The 17,908-nt window shown below is 49.0% G+C and overlaps 1 protein-coding gene across 2 annotated transcripts in view; it reads left to right on the top strand.

The window, feature by feature from the left end:
* carm1l (coactivator-associated arginine methyltransferase 1, like) overlaps nucleotides 1-17,908 on the top strand; it is a 241,822-nt gene that overhangs the window by 205,501 nt on the left and 18,413 nt on the right. For both annotated transcript variants that reach the window (XM_085984189.1, XM_085984184.1), the window contains exon 9: nucleotides 7,129-7,214. In XM_085984189.1, coding sequence (XP_085840315.1) covers nucleotides 7,129-7,214 — 86 coding nt within the window. The remainder of the gene's footprint in view (nucleotides 1-7,128; nucleotides 7,215-17,908) is intronic.

Here is a 17,908-nt window from a genome sequence, read left to right on the forward strand (position 1 = left end):
CAGAATTTTTATCCAATAATTTCCCTACCACTGATGTTAAGCTCACTGGCCTGTAATTCCCTGGTTTATCCCTACTACCCTTCTTGAATAATGGTACTATGTTAGCTGTCCTCCAGTCCTCTGGCACCTCCCCTGTGGCCAGAGAGGATCTGAAAATTTGTGTCAGAGCCCCTGCAATCTCCTCCCTTGCCTCACACAGCAGCCTGGGATGCATCTCGTCTGGGCCTGGGGATTTATCCACTTTTAAGCCCACTAAAACTGCTAGTACCTCCTCCCTCTCAATACTAATTTGTTCAAGTATATCACAATCCCCCTGCCTGATTTCTATGCCTACATCGTCCTTCTCCACAGTGAACACAGATGCAAAATATTTAAAACCTCACCCACATCTTCCAGCTCTACACACAGATTGCCACTTTGGTCCCTAATGGGCCCTACTCTTTCCCTGGTTATCCTCTTGCCCTTAATATACTTATAAAACACCTTGGGATTTTCCTTTATTTTGCCCGCCAGTGTTTTTTCATGCCCCCTCTTCGCTCTCCTAATTTCTTTTTTAAGTACTCTCCTGTACTTTCTATACTCCTCTGGGGCGTCCACTGTTTTTAGTCCTTTGTATCTGCCAAAAGCCTCCCTTTTTTTCCTAATCCATTCTTGTATATCCCTTGACATCCAGGGTTGCCTGGGCTTGTTGGTCCTACCCTTGACCTTTACGGGAACATGTTGGCATTGTACTCTCTCTATTTCCTTTCTGAAAGACTCGCACTGCTCTGATGTGGATTTTCCTACAAGTAGCTGATCCCAGTCCAATTTGGCCAGATCCTGCCGTATCATATTAAAATTGGCTTTCCCCCAATTTAGAACCTTTATTTCCGGTCCATCTTTGTCCTATTCCATGACTACCTTAAATCTCACCGAATTATGGTCACTGTCACCAAAATGCTCTCCTACTGATAGTTCTACCACTTGCCCGGTTACATTCCCTAGAATTAGGTCCAGTACCGCCCCCTCTCTTGTAGGACTTTCTACATGCTGGCTCAAAAAGCTCTCCTGGATGCACTTTAAGAATTCCGCACCCTCTAAGCCTTTCACACTCTGACTATCCCAGTTAATATTGGGGAAGTTGAAATCCCCTACTATGATTACCCTATTATTTCTACACTTCTCTGAGATTTGCCTACATATCTGTTCCTCAATCTCCCCCTGACTGTTTGGCGGCCTATAGTACACTCCCAGAAAAGTGCTTGCCCCCTTTTTGTTTTTAAGCTCTATCCATATGGCCTCATTAGAGGAACCTGCTAAGATATCATCCCTCCTTACGGCAGTAATTGACTCCTTGATTAATATTGCGACACCCCCTCCTCTTTTACACCCCCCTCTGTCTCGCCTGAAGATTCTATGCCCCGGAATATTGAGCTGCCAGTCCTGCCCCTCCCTCAACTATGTCTCTGTGATAGCAACAATATCATTCTCCCATGCGTTCATCAACACCTTTAATTCATCTGCCTTACGCGCAAGACTCCTTGCATTAAAATAAATGCCATCCAGCCTTGCCATACTCCCTTGTGCCATTATATATTTGCTTTGCCTTCCAGGCTGACTTGTTTTTTCCTATATATTTGGCTGTGCATCACCCTGTACTATAGCTCCACTCCGTATCTCATTCCCCTGCCAAGTTAGTTTAAACCCCCCCCCCCCCCCCCAACAGCACTAGCAAAACTCCCCGCAAGGGTGTTGGTCCCGTTCCAGTTCAGGTGCAACCCGTCCGACTTGTACAGGTCCCACCTTCCCCAGAAGCAGACCCAGTGATCCAGGAAACTCAAGCCCTCCCTCCTGCACCAACTCTTTAGCCACGCATTCATCTGCTCTATCCTCCTATTCCTATACTCACTAGCATGTGGCACTGGGAGTAATCCAGAGATTGCAGCCTTTGCGGTCCTGCTTTTTAATCTGCTACCTAGCTCCCTAAATTCTTGTTGCAGGACCTCATCCCTCTTTCTACCCATGTCGTTGGTACCAATGTGAACCATGACCTCTGACTGTTCGCCCTCCCCCTTTAGAATGCCCTGCAGCCGTTCAGTGACATCCTTAACCCTGGCATCATCCTGGAGTCACGTCTGCGGCCACAGAAACATCTATCTGTTCCCCTTACGATAGAATCCCCTATCACTATTGCTCTCCCACTCTTTTTTCTCCCCTCCTGTGCAGCTGAGCCACTTGTAGTGCCATGGACTTGGCTCTTGCAGCATTCCTCTGCGAAACCATCTCCCCCATCAGTATCCAAAACGGAAAATCTATTGGAGAGAGAGATGGACCCAGGGGACTCCTGCATTACCTTCCTAGTTCGTTTACTCTGTCTGGCGGTCACCCATTTCCTGTCTGCCTGTGCACTCTTTATCTGCGGTGTGACCACCTCGTTAAACGTGCTATCCACGAAGATCTCAGCTTCGCAGATGCTCCACAGTGACTCCAGCCGCAGCTCCAGCTCTGAAACGCGGATTTCGAGTAGCTGCTGCTGGAGACACTTCCTGCACACGTGTTCGCCCTGGACACTGAAAGTGTTCCTGACTTCCCACATAGCACAGGAGGAGCACTCCACATTGCCAAGCTGCTCTGCCATGTCCTACCCTTAATTTACTCCCTTTACTTCCTTTAAATTAAAGAATTTTAAATACACTAGGGACCTTACTTCACTTTAAACACTACTTACTCTAAACTAGTGGCAATATTGATAAAAGAGGTAATACATGCTGATTTTTCAGACTGAGAGGGAGTAAATAGAGAAAAGGAAATAGAATTCCTAAAATGTACACAGGACTCCTTCTGCAAGCAGCATGTTAGTAGGCCTATATGGGCAGAGGAGTTGCTAGAGATGGTTGAGTAATGGAATAGATCAGGTTGATGAGCTAAATATGGTTGAGCAACTTAGAGTCATAGGGCAGGATTTTCATTGGGCCGTGGAGTCAGGATTGGAGGCGTGTGGGGGGTTAAAATCCCGAAATCAGGGGACCCGACCCCATCCCGCACCCAAACCCGCCTCCATGTCAGTTTCAAAGGAGGCGGGTACCCGCCCCACACTGGAACCCGCCTACCTGAGGTGGGAAGGGATTAGTGCCAACTAACTGCCTGTTAACAGGTAGTTAACAGGCAGTTTTTAGCCTAATGCCTATTTTTAAGGTTGAAGTGTGGGATTCCCGACGGCTCCAAACCACGCCAAGTTAGAGGAGTCGGGCCGTCGGGTTGAAGGATTTGGAGGGGTCGAGATGTCAGTGTTCAGGTGAGTGATGTGTGCATGAGTGCAAAGGTAAGTGTGTTTGGTGTGTCTAAAGTGATTAAATAAGCTTTACATACATTTTCTTACCTTTTCAGCCTTCCTTTAGGTCTCGGGAGTCCCTCATCTCACCGGCACAGAAAGCAGAATGGCTGCGAACTGTCAAAAGTGACAGCCTGCAGCTTTCTGTGCAGGAGAGATTTCTAACTGAGTCTGTAGAGAAGGACTCATGTTAGAAATAAGACTGTCAGTGTTTGACAGCTTCAAACAGCTGTGGAAACACTGATATTTCATCTGTCAAAACCTCTTGACAGATGAAATTTCAGTCTGTGACGTCACCTGTTGCAGGGTGGCCTTTAATTGGCCTGCTGAGCCCCCTGGGTAGGCTCAACAAGGTCAATCAAGTTAAAATCGCGTGGATTGGCCGCATCTCGATGGAAGCGGGACTATAACCCTGAAAGTTGTAGTCCCGCCTCCAACCCGACTCCTGAATGAAAATCCTGCCCATAGAGTCATAACGACATGTGCCGGCTCTCTGTAGAGTAATCCAGTCAGTCCCATTCCCCCACTCTATCCCCTTAGCCCTGCAAGTTGATTTCCCTCAAGTGCTTATCCAGTCTCCCCTTGAAAACATTGAGTGTCTCCACTTCCACCACTTCCGTCGGCAGCGAGTTCCCGGTCCTCACCACTCGCTGCATAAAAAAAGTTTTTCCTCAAGTCCCTCCTGTATCTCTTGCCCAGAACCTTAAATCTGTGTCCCCTAGTCCTTGTACCATCAACTAGTGGGAGCAGCCTTTCCCCGTCTAGCCTATCCAAATCCATCATAATCTTGTACATCTCTATCAAATCACCCCTCAACCTCCTTTGCTCTAATGAAAACAAATCCAGCTTCTCCAACCTGTCCTTGTAGCTAAGATCCCCCATCCCCGGAACCATTCTGGTAAATTTCCTCTGCACCCTCTGATGAGCCTTCACACCCTTCCTAAAGTGTGGTGACCAGAACTGGACGCAATACTGCAGTTGTGGCCTAACCAGCGCTTTATAAAGGCTCTGCATAACTTCTCTACTTTTGTACTCAATACCTCTATTTATGAAGCCCAAGATCCCATATGCTTTGCTAACCACTCCCTCAATATGTCCTGTCACCTTCAGGGACCGATGCACATTAACTCCCAGGTCCCTCTGTCCCTGCACACTCTTTAAAACTGTGCCATTAAGTGTATATTGCCTCACCCCGGTCCTTCTGCAGAGTAGGTAACCACTTGGGAGTAGGTAACCACAACATGATGCGGTTTAAGATCCAGCTAGAAAGGGAAAATGTCGGTACAAAAACTAGAACACTAGATTGAATTAGGGCAGATCTTAGAAAGTTGGAGAGTGAGCTAGGTGAGGTGAAGTGGCGGGAGAAATTGGCACACACAACTATGGAGCAACAATGGGATATTTTTAAAAGAAGGAAACTACTGGTAGTTTTAGGATGCCAGCTACAAACAGAGGTTAAAAATCAATTAAAATTGAAGAAGGAATATAAGAATAATAACAATGACAAATTAAAGGAGAATATGGGAAAATGGGAGAAGAGGTTAATAGTGGGATAAGGAAAGCTGAGGTGTGGCGTTTGAGGGGGAAAAATCACTACTGTATAACAGAAAGTAAGGTACTTTACAAGTATATCAGTAAAAAGAGAATTGTTAAAAGTCAGGAGTGGAGAGGATTATCAACTTGTAAATGATCAAAAAATGGCAGAAGTATTTAATAAGTACTTCACATTGGTCTTTACTAAAGAGATGGACATCAGAGAAGAGGTGAATCATGGTGGTTGAGAGCGAGATGAGTGATATTATGATAGATAAAAGGAAAAGTTCAGATAATTTAATGAGTCTAAAGGAAGATAAGTCCCCAGGGCCTGACTGGTTACATCCAACAATACTGAGGGAGGTGAAGGAAGAAATTGCCAAAACCCTAGAAATTATTTACAAAAATACAGTGTCTAACTAAGGATGAAATTACCATGTATCTGGATAAAGATGAAATAATTAGAAGTAGCTAGCAGGGATTTAAAAAGGAACAGTTGTGCTTGACGAGCCTGATATAATTCTTTGAGGAGGTAACAGACATGATGGATGGGATAAATGCGGTGGATGTAGTGTACATGGACTTTAGGAAAGCCTTTGATAAGGTACCACATGGGTGTTAGTAGATAAAATTACGGTATAGTATGGTATTAGAGGGAAGGTGGAAAACTGGATAAAAAATTGGTTAGAAGGGAGTAAACCTCATCCACATGCACAAGGTCAGTTTTCACATGCTGAACCCAGCTCTATCTCTCCACCACCTTTTCCCACCTCTCCACTGCCTCTGTGTTCTTAGACTGTTAATCTGACATCCAGTCCTGGATGAGCTATAATTTTCTCCAGCTAAGCATTGGGAGGATTGAAGCCATCATCTTCGCCGTCGCCCCACCCCCACCATACATCACAAACTCCATCCCCTCTTCTAGGCCACTATCTTGGGCTGAACCAGATTGTTTGCAACCTCAGTGTCCTCTTTGACCCAAGTTGAGCTTCTGCCCCCATATCTTCTCCATCACAAAGGGTGCCTACTTCTAGAGTAGTCCATCCTTTGGTTCTATTATATGTTTCTTTTTTTTTTAAAGTACTTTTTACACAATTTTTCTTTATTTATCTCTTCCTCCTCATGCATCTTTCCCAGGCCTGTGCTAATGGAAGTCTTCGGCCAGCTGGCATGAAAGTGGGCTAGGATGATTCACACTGTGACTTGTTCTATCTATCCTTGTGAAAGAGGAATTGTTTGCTTCCTCTTGATTGCACCACTGTGTATGGAGACTGTGGACAACCTGCTGCCATTGCATGTGGCACTTCACTGGAGCACCAGTGTACTGCTAACACATCGTCCTTTTTCGCCATTAAGTAATGGCCCAGAAATTCGGGTCGGGGGCTTCCCCCGGGTACAAGCCCCCGACCTGCACTTACCTTGCGCGCCGGCAGTTGAGCTCTGGGCTCCCGTGAAATTCCGCTCCGGGGCCTGCTCCAACTCCCGGCGCGCTGTGCTTGCGTGTCCCAGGGGCGTAGTTAGTGCGATGCATCCCCTGGGATCACGTGAGCCATGGGCAGCCAATCAGAGGAGGGAAAAGCCCATTCATAAGATTGACAGAAAGACCTGTCTAAACTTATGAATATACGGGCCCCAAAATAACAGTAAACCTTCAAATAATTTTTTTTTTAAATCACACTTTTTAAATAAACTATAAATTACATTAAATAACTATTAAACAATAATTTAAATTTTTGAAAAAAATAATTTTAATAAAAAACAGGCTAAAAATAAACTTACCTTGCTTTAAAGTATTTAAAAATAATAAACCTGTGGGAAAAAATGTTTTAATTTTAATTAATTGACTTTTACCTTTTAAAATGCTGGCCTTACGCCTGGTTTTTACATTTCTAAAATCTAAAGACTTACCCTCACGGAAAAACCTGTTTTAAAAAAAAAAAAACGCAAGTTCAAAGCGCACGCGCAGACTCCCGCGCGCACGCGTTCGGCCTCTGAACCCCTTCGTTCAGAGGAACGGAAGTGCTGGTTTCCCGCGCATGCGCAGTGCATGCAAGAAACCGGCACTTCCATCGGGTCCACGCGTGAGTACCCCGTGTGTACTCACGCGTTGGGACCCGAATTTCTGGGCCAATATATTTATCTTTAGATTGAAATTTAGATTGCTGCAAATGACATATTACTGCATGGAGTTCAAAAGTAAATTATGCTTTATCAAGTTCTTACAGGAATTTGAACAAAATGTTTTCAGGCCAGCAGCATAAGGTGTTTGACATTTCCTATTTTAGGATACCTTTGATGTAGTCATTTTGATGGCACGGTCTGTCAAGTACACTGTGAATTTTCTGGAAGCCAAAGAAGATGATTTGCATAGGTGAGTAGATGATGCAGTTGGAATTCTATCTTGTTCTGCAATAATTGTTGAAATTAGCTGTATGGATAGCTAGAGCTGAGGTGAGACATACACAGAGGGGGGAATTTTGACAGAATCAGCGGGCGCGATCCGTGGCAGGTCAGGTGGGAAAATGGATTTTTTGACAGCGGGTCGGGACCCCGCTGTCAACCCGCCAACACGTGACTTTCCCAGATATCAGGTCTGTCAGCGCTGAGCAGACCTGACACGCAGCGGCAGAGGAGGCAATTCAGGTCATTATGACGTCGTTAACAGAGGATTAAGAACTATTTTCAGCTCACCTTCAGAGTTCACCAGGTCACCCACGGGGTCTATCCTGTTTGGGGATCACGTCAGGTAAGCAGGGCGAGAGTTGAATGGCCATGGAATCATCTCATTACTTGACTGCTGCAAATGTGCTATAAAAGCTCCCATCTCACAGCTGTTCACTTTCCAAGCTCAGAAGCTGTTGCTTACTGCATTTGGAAGATAGATTGAGCTTAATGCAGGTTGCAAATGTTTGGAGCAAACTCTCTATCCAGTGTCCCCTCATTGGAACAACCTCTTTCACCATTGACAGATTGCTTCTGTCATCTCAGGTTCACCTGCCATCTATTACATCAGCATCGGTGCCCTTGAAACTCTCTCACCTTGGTCCTCAGAATCCCACCACAATCGGCACCAGGCACACCAGCAGCACCAACAACACCAACCTTCTCCGCAATCACCTGATGCTGCACAGGGCATCAGCACCTGACCACATTGATGCCAGGGATGGCCTCACCATGGCCAGATTTACTTCACTTGATGCTGTACACCCTGCCCACCATGTGGTGTGGTTGGCACCACCCCACACCAACACCATAAAGCATCCCTACAATGCCTAAGCCATTCCTTTCACACTCATCACCATTGCGGGGGATATCGTTATGTCTCACCATTCACTGCAACTCACAAAGCCACTTCCAAAGGTGCACACAAATCTGTCCAAGAACGCAGTCTTGAAAATAAAGGTTTCAATGTTTGACACCACATTCACAGAAACTTTTCATGAGCAATGCATAAAACACCCAAGTGTTTACCCTTGTGTGTCATTAAATATAGAAACATAGAAGATAGGAGCAGGAGTAGGCCATTCGGCCCCTTGAGCCTGCTCCGCCATTCAATGAGATCATGGCTGATCATCCAAACTCAGTACCCTGTCCCTGCCTTCTCCCCATATTCCTTGATCCCTTTAGCCTTAAGAAATATATCTAACTCCTTCTTGAATATATTTAATGAATTGGCCTCAACTGCCTTCTGTGGTAGAGAATTTCACAGGTTCACCACTCTCTGGGTGAAGAAATTCCTCCTCATCTCTGTCCTAATTGGTTTACCCCTTATCTTTAGACTGTGACCCCTGGTTCTGGACTCCCCCGCCATCAGGAACATCCTTCCTGCATCTAGTCTGTCCAGTCCTGTCAGAATTTTATAAGTTTCAATGAGATCCCCTTTCATTCTTCTAAACTCCAGCGAGTATAAGCCCAATCGACCCAATCTCTCCTCATACGTCATTCCTGCCATCCCAGGTATCAGTCTGGTGAATCTTCGCTGCATTCTCTCCATGGCATGAACATCCTTCCTCAGATAAGGCGACCAAAACTGCACACAATACTCAAGGTGTGGTCTCACCAAGGCCCTGTACAACTGCAGCAAGACCACCACCAAACGTATCTTCCCCTCCCCTCCCCTTTCAGCATTCCGCAGGGACCGCTCTCTCCGAGACACCCTAGTCCACTCCTCTATCACCCCAAACAGCCCTTCCCCTTCGCCTGGCACCTTCCCGTGCAAGCGGAGGAGATGTAACACCTGCCCCTATACCTCCCCCCTCCCCACTGTCCAGGGCCCCAAACACCCCTTCCAGGTGAAACAGCGATTTACTTGTACTTCTCGCAATCTAGTATACTGTATTCGCTGCTCACGATGCGGTCTCCTCTACATTGGGGAGACCAAACGCAGATTGGGTGACCGCTTTGCGGAACACCTCCGTTCAGTCCGTAAGGGTGACCCCGAGCTTCCGGTCGCCTGTCATTTCAATTCACCGCTCCATTCCCACTCGGACCTCACCGTCCTTGGCCTCTTGTACTGTTCCACGGAAGCTCAACGTAAACTCGAGGAACAGCACCTCATCTTCCGATTAGGCAGTCTGCAGCCTTCCGGTCTCAATATCGAGTTCAACAATTTCAGATCATAACCTCGGCCCCTATTTCATTTTCACTTATATTTTTCCACTCCTTTCCTTTTCCCCCCCCCCTCCTTTCCTTTTGTTTCTCTCTCACACCTGGCAGCTATCTTTTGCCCTGCCAGTACACTTTACACCTAATCACAGCCTATTACCATCTCGTCTAGCTTCTAATCTCTTTTACTTCTTTTGGTTCTTTTATTCTTTTGTCCGATCGCAGCCCTGCCTTCGATCTAGTTCCTTTTCTCTCCAGTTTTGAAGAAGGGTCAAACCCGAAACGTCAACTCAAATTTCTCTCCACGGATGTTGCCTGACTTGCTGAGTTTTTCCAGCATTTTCTGTTGTTATTGCAGCAAGACATCCTTGTTCCTGTACTCGAATCCTCTCGCTACGAAAGCCAACATACCATTTGCCTTCTTAACCGCCTGCTGCACCTGCATGCTTACCTTCGGCGACTGGTGCACAAGGACACCCAGGTCTCGTTGCACTTCCCCTTCTCCCAATCTATTGACGTTCAGATAATAATCTGCCTTCCTGTTTTTGCCACCAAAGTGGATAACCTCGCATTTATCCACATTATACTGCATCTGCCATGCATCTGCCCAATCACCCAACCTGTCCAAATCATCCTGGAGTTTCTCGGCATCCTCCTCACAGCACACACGCCCACCCAGCTTTGTGTCGTCTGCAAACTTGGAGATATTACATCTAGTTCCCTCGTCTAGATCATTAATATATATTGTGAATAGCTGGGGTCCTAGCACCGATCCCTGCGGTACCCCACTAGTCATTGCCTGCCACTCGGAAAAAAGAGCCGTTTATTCCAACTCTTTGCTTCCTGTCTGCCAGTCAGTTCTCTATCCAAGTCAGTACCTTGCCCCCAATCCCATGTGCTTTAACTTTACACGCTAATCTCTTATGCGGGACCTTATCGAAAGCCTTCTGAAAGTCCAAATACACCACATCCACTGGTTCTCCCTGATCTATTCTACCAGTTACATCTTCAAAAAATTCCAGTAGATTAGCCAAGCATGATTTACCTTTTGCAAATCCATGTTGACTTTGTCCGATCCTGTCACTGTTTTCCAAGTGCTCTGCTATTACATCTTTTATAATGGACTCTAGCATTTTCCCCACTACCGATGTCCGGCTTACCAGTCTATAATTCCCCATTTTCTCTCTACCACCTTTTTTGAATAGTGGGGTAACATTAGCTACCCTCCAATCCATGGGAACTGTTCCAGAATCTATAGAATTTTGGAAGATAACCAGCAATGCATCTACTATTTCTAGGGCCAGTTCCTTAAGTACCCTAGGATGTAGATGATCAGGCCCTGGGGATTTATCGGCCTTCAATCCCATCAATTTCCTTAACACCATTTCCCTAGAAATACTGATTTCATTCAGTTCCTCCCTCTCATTAGACCCTATGTTCCCTGACATCTCTGGGAGGTTATTTGTGTCCTCCTTTGTGAAGACGGAACCAAAGTATGTATTTAATTGGACAGCCATTTCTTTGTTCCCCATTATAAATTCCCCTGATTCTGACTGCAAGGGACCTATGCTTGACTTCACCAATCTTTTTCTCTTCACATATCTATAGAAGCTCTTACAGTCAGTTTTTATGTTTCCTGCAAGCTTACTCTCATATTCTATTTTCCACCTCTTAATTAATCCCTTTGTCCTCCTTTGCTGAAACTTAAACTGCTCCCAATCCTCAGGTTTGCTGCTTTTTCTGGCCAATTTATATGTCCTCTCCTTGGATCTTATGCTATCCCTAATTTCCCTCGTTAGCCACGGTTGAGTCACCTTTTTTGTTTTATTTTTATGCCAAACAGGGATGAACAAATTCTGTAGTTCATCCATGCGATCTTTAAATGTTTGCCATTGGCTATCCACCGTCAACCCTTTAAGTAACATTTCCCAATCCATCCCACCCAACTCGCGCCTCATACATTCGTAGTTTCCTTTATTTAAATTCAGGACCCTAGTCTCTGAGTCAACTACTTCACTCTCCATCTTAATGAAGAATTCTATCATATTATGATTGCTCCGCCCCAAGGGGCCTCGCACAACAAGATTGCTAATTAATCCTTTCTCATTACATAATACCCAGTCTAAGATGGCTTGCTCTCTAGTTGGTTCCTCGACATATTGGTCCAGGAAACATCCCGTATACACTCCAGGAATTCCTCCGCCACAGTATTGTTACTAATTTGTTTAGCCCAATCTATATGTAGATTAAAGTCACCCATGATAACTGCTGTGCCCTTACTGCACGCGTCTCTAATTTCCCATTTAATGCCATCCCCAACCTCGGTACAGGTAGACTACCCTTTATCCGAACTTCCGAAAACCGAAACCCTCTAAAAACCGAAGGTTTTTTCGGTCAGCGTAAGTCGTGCGCATGACATGACCAGAGTGGCGCACGACTTACGCTGAGCAGGGCAGAGTGTCACTGAGTTCCCTCCTGGGTAGGAGATTGCAGGCCTACCCGGATAAGGGATAGTGTAGCATTTTTCCGCACTTCTGAAAAGTGAAATCGTTCAGCGTAAGTTGTGCGCACGACGCCGACCCCCCGCCGAACCCCACCCCCGCCGACCCCCACCCCCACCCCGACGACCCCGCCCCCTTTCGGATAAGATATAGTGTACCAGCCTTTATCCGCACATCCGAAAACAGAAAACCTCTGAAAGCCGAAAGTGGCGCAAAACATGACCCGGCGCTGCCGATGCTTGACCCACACAGGTGTTATCCTTTATCCGCACTCCCGAAAACCGAATTAATCTGAAAACCGAAGTGTTTTCGCTCAGCGTAAGTCATGCGCACGACCCCGACCCCCGCCGACCCTCTGCCGACCCCCACCCTTGCCGACCCCCACCCCCGACCACGACCCCCCGCCGACCCCGACCCTTTCGGATAAGGGATAGTGTATCCTTTATCCGCACTCCCGAAAACCGAATTACTCTGAAAACCGAAGTGTTTTCGCTCACCTTCCGAAATTTTCCGAAAACCGAAACATGGCTGGTCCCGAGGTTTTCGGATAAAGGATAGTCTACCTGTATTACTGTTTGGGGGTCTGTATACAACTCCCACTAACGTTTTCTGCCCCTTGGTATTTCTCAGCTCTACCCATACAGATTCCACATCATCAGAGATAATATCCTTCCTTACTATTGTGTTAATCTCCTCTTTAACCAGCAATGCTACCCCACCTCCTTTTCCTTTTTGCCTGTCTTTCCTGAATATTGAATACCTCTGGATGTTGAGTTCCCAGCCTTGGTCACCCTGGAGCCATGTTTCCGTAATCCCAATCATATATCTATTTACATCTATTTGTGCAGCTAATTCATCCACCTTATTAGGAATGCTCCTCACATTAAGACACAAAGCCTTCAGGCTTGTTTTTTTAACACTCTTAGACCTTTTAGAACTATTATTTACTGTGGCCATGTTTGATTTAAACCCTTGCCTTCTCTGCCTGCCGCTTTTCTCCTTCCAATCTTTTGCTTCTATCCTTGTTTCCCATTCCTCTGTCTCGCTGCACAGGTTCCCAACCCCCTGCCATTTTAGTTTAAACCCTCCCCAACAGCACCAGCAAACACTCCCCCTAGGACATCGGTCCCGGTCCTGCCCAGGTGCAAACCGTCCAGTTTGTACTGGTCCCACCTCCCCCAGAACCGGTTCCAGTGTCCCAGGAATTTGAATCCCTCCCCCTTGCACCATTCCTCTAGCCACATATTCATCTGAAATATCCCTCTATTTCTACTCTGACTAGCACGTGGCACTGGTAGCAATCCTGAGATTACTACCTTTTGAGGTCCAATTTTTTAATTTACCTCCTAACTCCCTATATTCAGCTTTTAGGACCTCGTCCCGGTTTTTACCTATATCGTTGGTACCTATATGCACCACGACAACTGGCTGCTCACCCTCCCCCCTCCAGAATGCTCTGCAGCCGCTCTGAGACACCCTTGACCCTTGCACCAGGGAGGCAACATACAATTCTGGAGTCTCGTTTGCGGCCGCAGAAATGCCTATCTATTCCCCTTAAAATAGAATCCCCTATTACTATAGCTCTCCCACTCTTTTTCCTCCTGTCCTGTGCAGCAGAACCACCCACTGTGCCAGGAAATTGGCTGCTGCTGTCCTCCCCCGATAAGCCACCCCCCCCAACAATATCCAAAGCGGTATATCTGTTTGAGAGGAGGATGGCCACAGGGGACCCCTGCACTACCTGCCTGCGCCGACTACTCTACCTGGCGGTCACCCATTCCCTTCCTGCCTGTGCAGCCTTTACCTGCAGTGTGACCAACCCCCCCCTAAACATGCTATCCACGACGTCCTCAGCATCACGAATGCTCCAGTATGTATCCATTCGCAGCTCCAGCGCCGCAAAGCAGTCTGCCAGTTGCTGCAGCTGGATACAGTTCCCGCACACATGGTCATCAGAGACACAGGAAGTGTCCCTGATTTCCCACATGGTGCAGGAGGAGCATATCACGGCATCGAGCTGTCCTTCAATTAACTTAAATCAAATCAATACCACCAATTACACTACAATTCCAGTCCAGAATACAGAGGGACTGTGGAGCAGTCACCTTTATACCTGGACTCGTGGGAGGAGTCAGCCGAGGCATGTACAGACATGTACACAGTGGAATACAAACACCCACACAGGCAGGTATAACAGTGGTTTACCACATTCACCCCTTGTTTAAAAATGAGTCCGGCGGGGTGAAGTGTATTAAAAGTTTGTGTATTGGTGTCTCTCCGGAGGTCTTGTCTGCCGCTGTGATCGACGTGGCGACGGCAGGGGTAGTGAAGCTTCCGGCGTCGAGTCCCGCGTAGGCTGGGGCACTGGTGTGTAGTCCTCGTGGGTGTCGAGCGGGTCGCGGGGCCCAGTCGTGCCGTCTGCTGGGGTTGAATATTGGATCGTGGGGGGGGGGGTGGTAGTGGGTTACTGGGGCCCCCGAGGGTGCGAGGTCTCGTATGGAGACTGTGTCCTCCCGCCCGTCCGGGTACGCAATGTAAGCATACTGGGGGTTGGCGTGGAGGAGGTCGACCCTCGACCAGGGGGTCCGTTTTATGGGTCCTCACGTGTCTTCTCAGTAGGACCGGCCCTGGGGACGTCAGCCATGGCGGTAGCGATGTCCCCGATGTGGACTTCCTTGGGAAGACAAACATTTTCTCATGAGGGGTGGCGTTAGTGGCAGTGCAGAGCAGTGACCGAATAGAGTGGAGCGCATCGGGGAGCACATCCTGCCAGCGGGAGGTCGGAAGGCCCCTAGACTTTAAGGCTAGCAGGGCGGCCTTCCAAACTGTCGCATTCTCTCTTTCCACCTGTCCGTTCCCCCGGGGGTTGTAACTGGTGGTCCTGCTTGTGGCAATACCCCTAGCGAGCAGGTACTGGCGGAGTTCGTCGCTCATAAACGATGAGCCCCGGTCGCTATGGATATAGCTGGGGCAACCAAACAGGGTGAAGAGGTCGTTCAGACATTTAATGACCGTGGCACTGGTCATGTCCGGGCAGGGGATGGCGAACGGGAAACGGGAGTACTCATCAATAATGTTGAGGAAGTACACATTGCGGTCGGAGGAGGGGAGAGGCCCTTTAAAATCAACGCTCAGGCGCTCGAAGGGGCGAGTGGCTTTTATCAGGTGAGCCCTGTCTGGTCTATAAAAGTGCGGTTTGCACTCAGCGCAGACTTGGCAGTTCCTGGTCATGGTCCTGACCTCCTCAATGGAGTAAGGCAGGTTGCGGGCCTTGATGAAGTGGAAGAACCTGGTGACCCCCGGGTGGCAGAGGTCATTGTGGAGGGCCCGCAGTCTATCGATCTGCGCGCTGGCGCAGGTGCCACGCGATAGAGCATCCGGGGGTTCATTGAGCTTCCCGGGCCGGTACAAGATCTCGTAATTGTAGGTGGAAAGTTCGATTCTCCACCTCAAGATCTTGTCGTTTTTGATTTTGCCTCTCTGCTTGTTGTTAAACATAAAAGCAACTGAACGCTGGTCAGTGAGCAGGGTAAATCGTTTTCCGGCCAGGTAGTGCCTCCAATGACGCACAGCCTCCACAATAGCCTGGGCCTCCTTCTCAACAGCGGAGTGTCTGATCTCCGGGCCCTGGAGGGTTCGTGAAAAGAAGGCCACGGGTCTCCCCGCCTGATTAAGTGTAGCGGCCAGGGCAAAGTCGGACGCGTCGCTTTCCACCTGGAAGGGGATGGATTCGTCCACTGCGTGCATGGTGGCTTTGGCAATGTCTTCCTTGATACGGTGGAAGGCTAAGCGGGCCTCTGCCGTCAAGGGAAACGAGGTGGACTTGATCAGTGGACGGGCCTTGTCCGCATAGTAGGGGACCCACTGGGCGTAATAGGAGAAAAACCCTAGGCACCTCTTCAGGGCCTTGAGGCAGTGGGGCAGTGGGAGTTCCATAAGGGGACGCATCCGGTCGGGGTCGGGACCGATGACTCCGTGTTCCACAACACAGCCAAGGATGGCGAGGCGGGTTGTTCGGAATATGCACTTCTCCTTGTTATACGTCAGGTTCAGGAGTTGGGCGGTGCAGAGGAATTTTTCGAGGTTTGCGTCATGGTCCTGCAAGTCATGACCGCAGATGGTCACATTGTCCAGATATGGGAAAGTGGCCTGCAACGCATTTTGATCGACCATCCGGTCCATCTCCCTTTGGAAGACGGAGACCCCGTTGGTGACGCCAAAGGGAACCCTAAGGAAGTGATAGAGGTGGCCGTTTGCCTCAAAGGCAGTATACTGGCGGTCCTCAGGGCGGATAGGGAGCTGGTGGTACGCTGATTCAGGTCAATGGTCGAGAAGACGCGGTACTGCGCGATCTGGTTGACCATATCAGCTATGCGGGGGAGTGGGTAAGCGTCCAGCAGGGTGTAGCGATTTATGTCTGGCTGTAGTCGATGACCAGGCGCTGCTTCTCGCCGGTCTTAACGACCACAACCTGGGCTCGCCAGGGGCTGGTGCTGCCCTCAATAATCCCCTCCTTCAGGAGCCGCTCCACTTCGGTTTTAATGAAAACCCTGTCCCCGGCACTGTATCGCCTGCTCTTTGTGGCGATGGGCTTACAGTCGGGGGTGAGGTTAGCAAACAGTTGGGGGGGGGGGGGTGTGACTGAGTGTGGAGAGGTTGCACCTGGTGCGCGGCGGCAGTTTGGAAGCTGCTGGCTGCGGACTGTGAGTGGGGGGAGGGTCCACCGTACGCATCGTAACACTTTTAAGGTGGCACTGAAAATCTAACCCAGTAGAACGGCAGCGCAGAGGTGGGGCAGGACAGAAGTTTAAAATTATCGTACACAGTCCCGTCTACTAAGAGTGTCACCACGCAGTAGCCGCCAATGTCCGCCGACTGGGACTCGGAGGCATAGAAATCCGCTGGTGCGCAGGCAGGACTGGGAGAGAGCAACGCCGCACCGTGTCGGGGTGGATGAAGCTCTCCGTGCTCCCAGAGTCAAAAAGGCAGGTTGTTTTGTGACCATTTACCTTAATGTCCATTGTGGACCGGGCCAGTTGGTGCGGTCTCGCTTGGTCCAGCGTAACGGAGGCCAGCGTAGGGTCGGTGTGTCGCTGCGGGTATCAGATGAGGCGGTGTTGGGGGCCTGCTGCGTCCCGGCTTGGCGTCCAAGATGGCGGCGTCCATGATCCCCATGTGGCTGGAGGCATCCAAAATGGCTGCTGTTCCGGTGGTTCGCACATGGCTGGGGAGGCCCAAGATGGCGGCCCGCACGGCCCACACGCGGTGCTGCTGGGGTTCGGGGTGGCTTTGGCCCTGCAGACGCTGGCGTAGTGTCCCTTCTTCCCGCAGCCCGAGCAGATCGCATTTTTCGCCGGGCAGCGCGCTCTGGGGTGTTTGGCCTGGCCACAGAAGTAGCATTTCTGGCCTTGGGACACTGCTGCGGTAGTTGGGCCGTTGCTGGAATGTGGCTGGGTGGCACAGCGCTATGAGACGGTCCCTACCGTGTCCCAGGCTGTCATTCCCCGCGGCGTCCACGGTGCAGAGGAGTAGGCATCCATGCCCCGGTAGGCTGCGTCCAATGATAGTGCGAGTTCAGAGGCCTTGTTGAGGTCGAGGTCACTCTGCTCCAACAGTCGCTGTCGGGTGTAATTGGACCTGTGGCCCGCTACAAAAGCGTCCCGGATAAGTTCCTCTGTGTACATGGCGGCCTTTACATCCTTACAACCACAGGCCCGGCCAAGCACAGACAGTGCCTGAAGGTATTCCTCGGTCGATTCCCCAGGTTGTTGTTTACGACTCCCCAGGAGGTGCCTGGCGTACACCTCGTTCACTGGGCGCGTGTACTGGTCCTTGAGGAGCTTGAGAGCAGCCGTGTACGAGGTCGCGTCCTGGATGACCGAGTACGCTCGGTGGTTCACTTTGGAGGTCAGGACATCCAGTTTGTCCTCATCCGATTTGACCGTTGCAGCGGAGGCCA

The sequence above is a fragment of the Somniosus microcephalus genome, chromosome 1, assembly GCF_052327205.1.
Source record: "Somniosus microcephalus isolate GS21.2 chromosome 1, FLI_Smic_1.0, whole genome shotgun sequence".
Classification (NCBI taxonomy): Eukaryota; Metazoa; Chordata; class Chondrichthyes; order Squaliformes; family Somniosidae; genus Somniosus; species Somniosus microcephalus.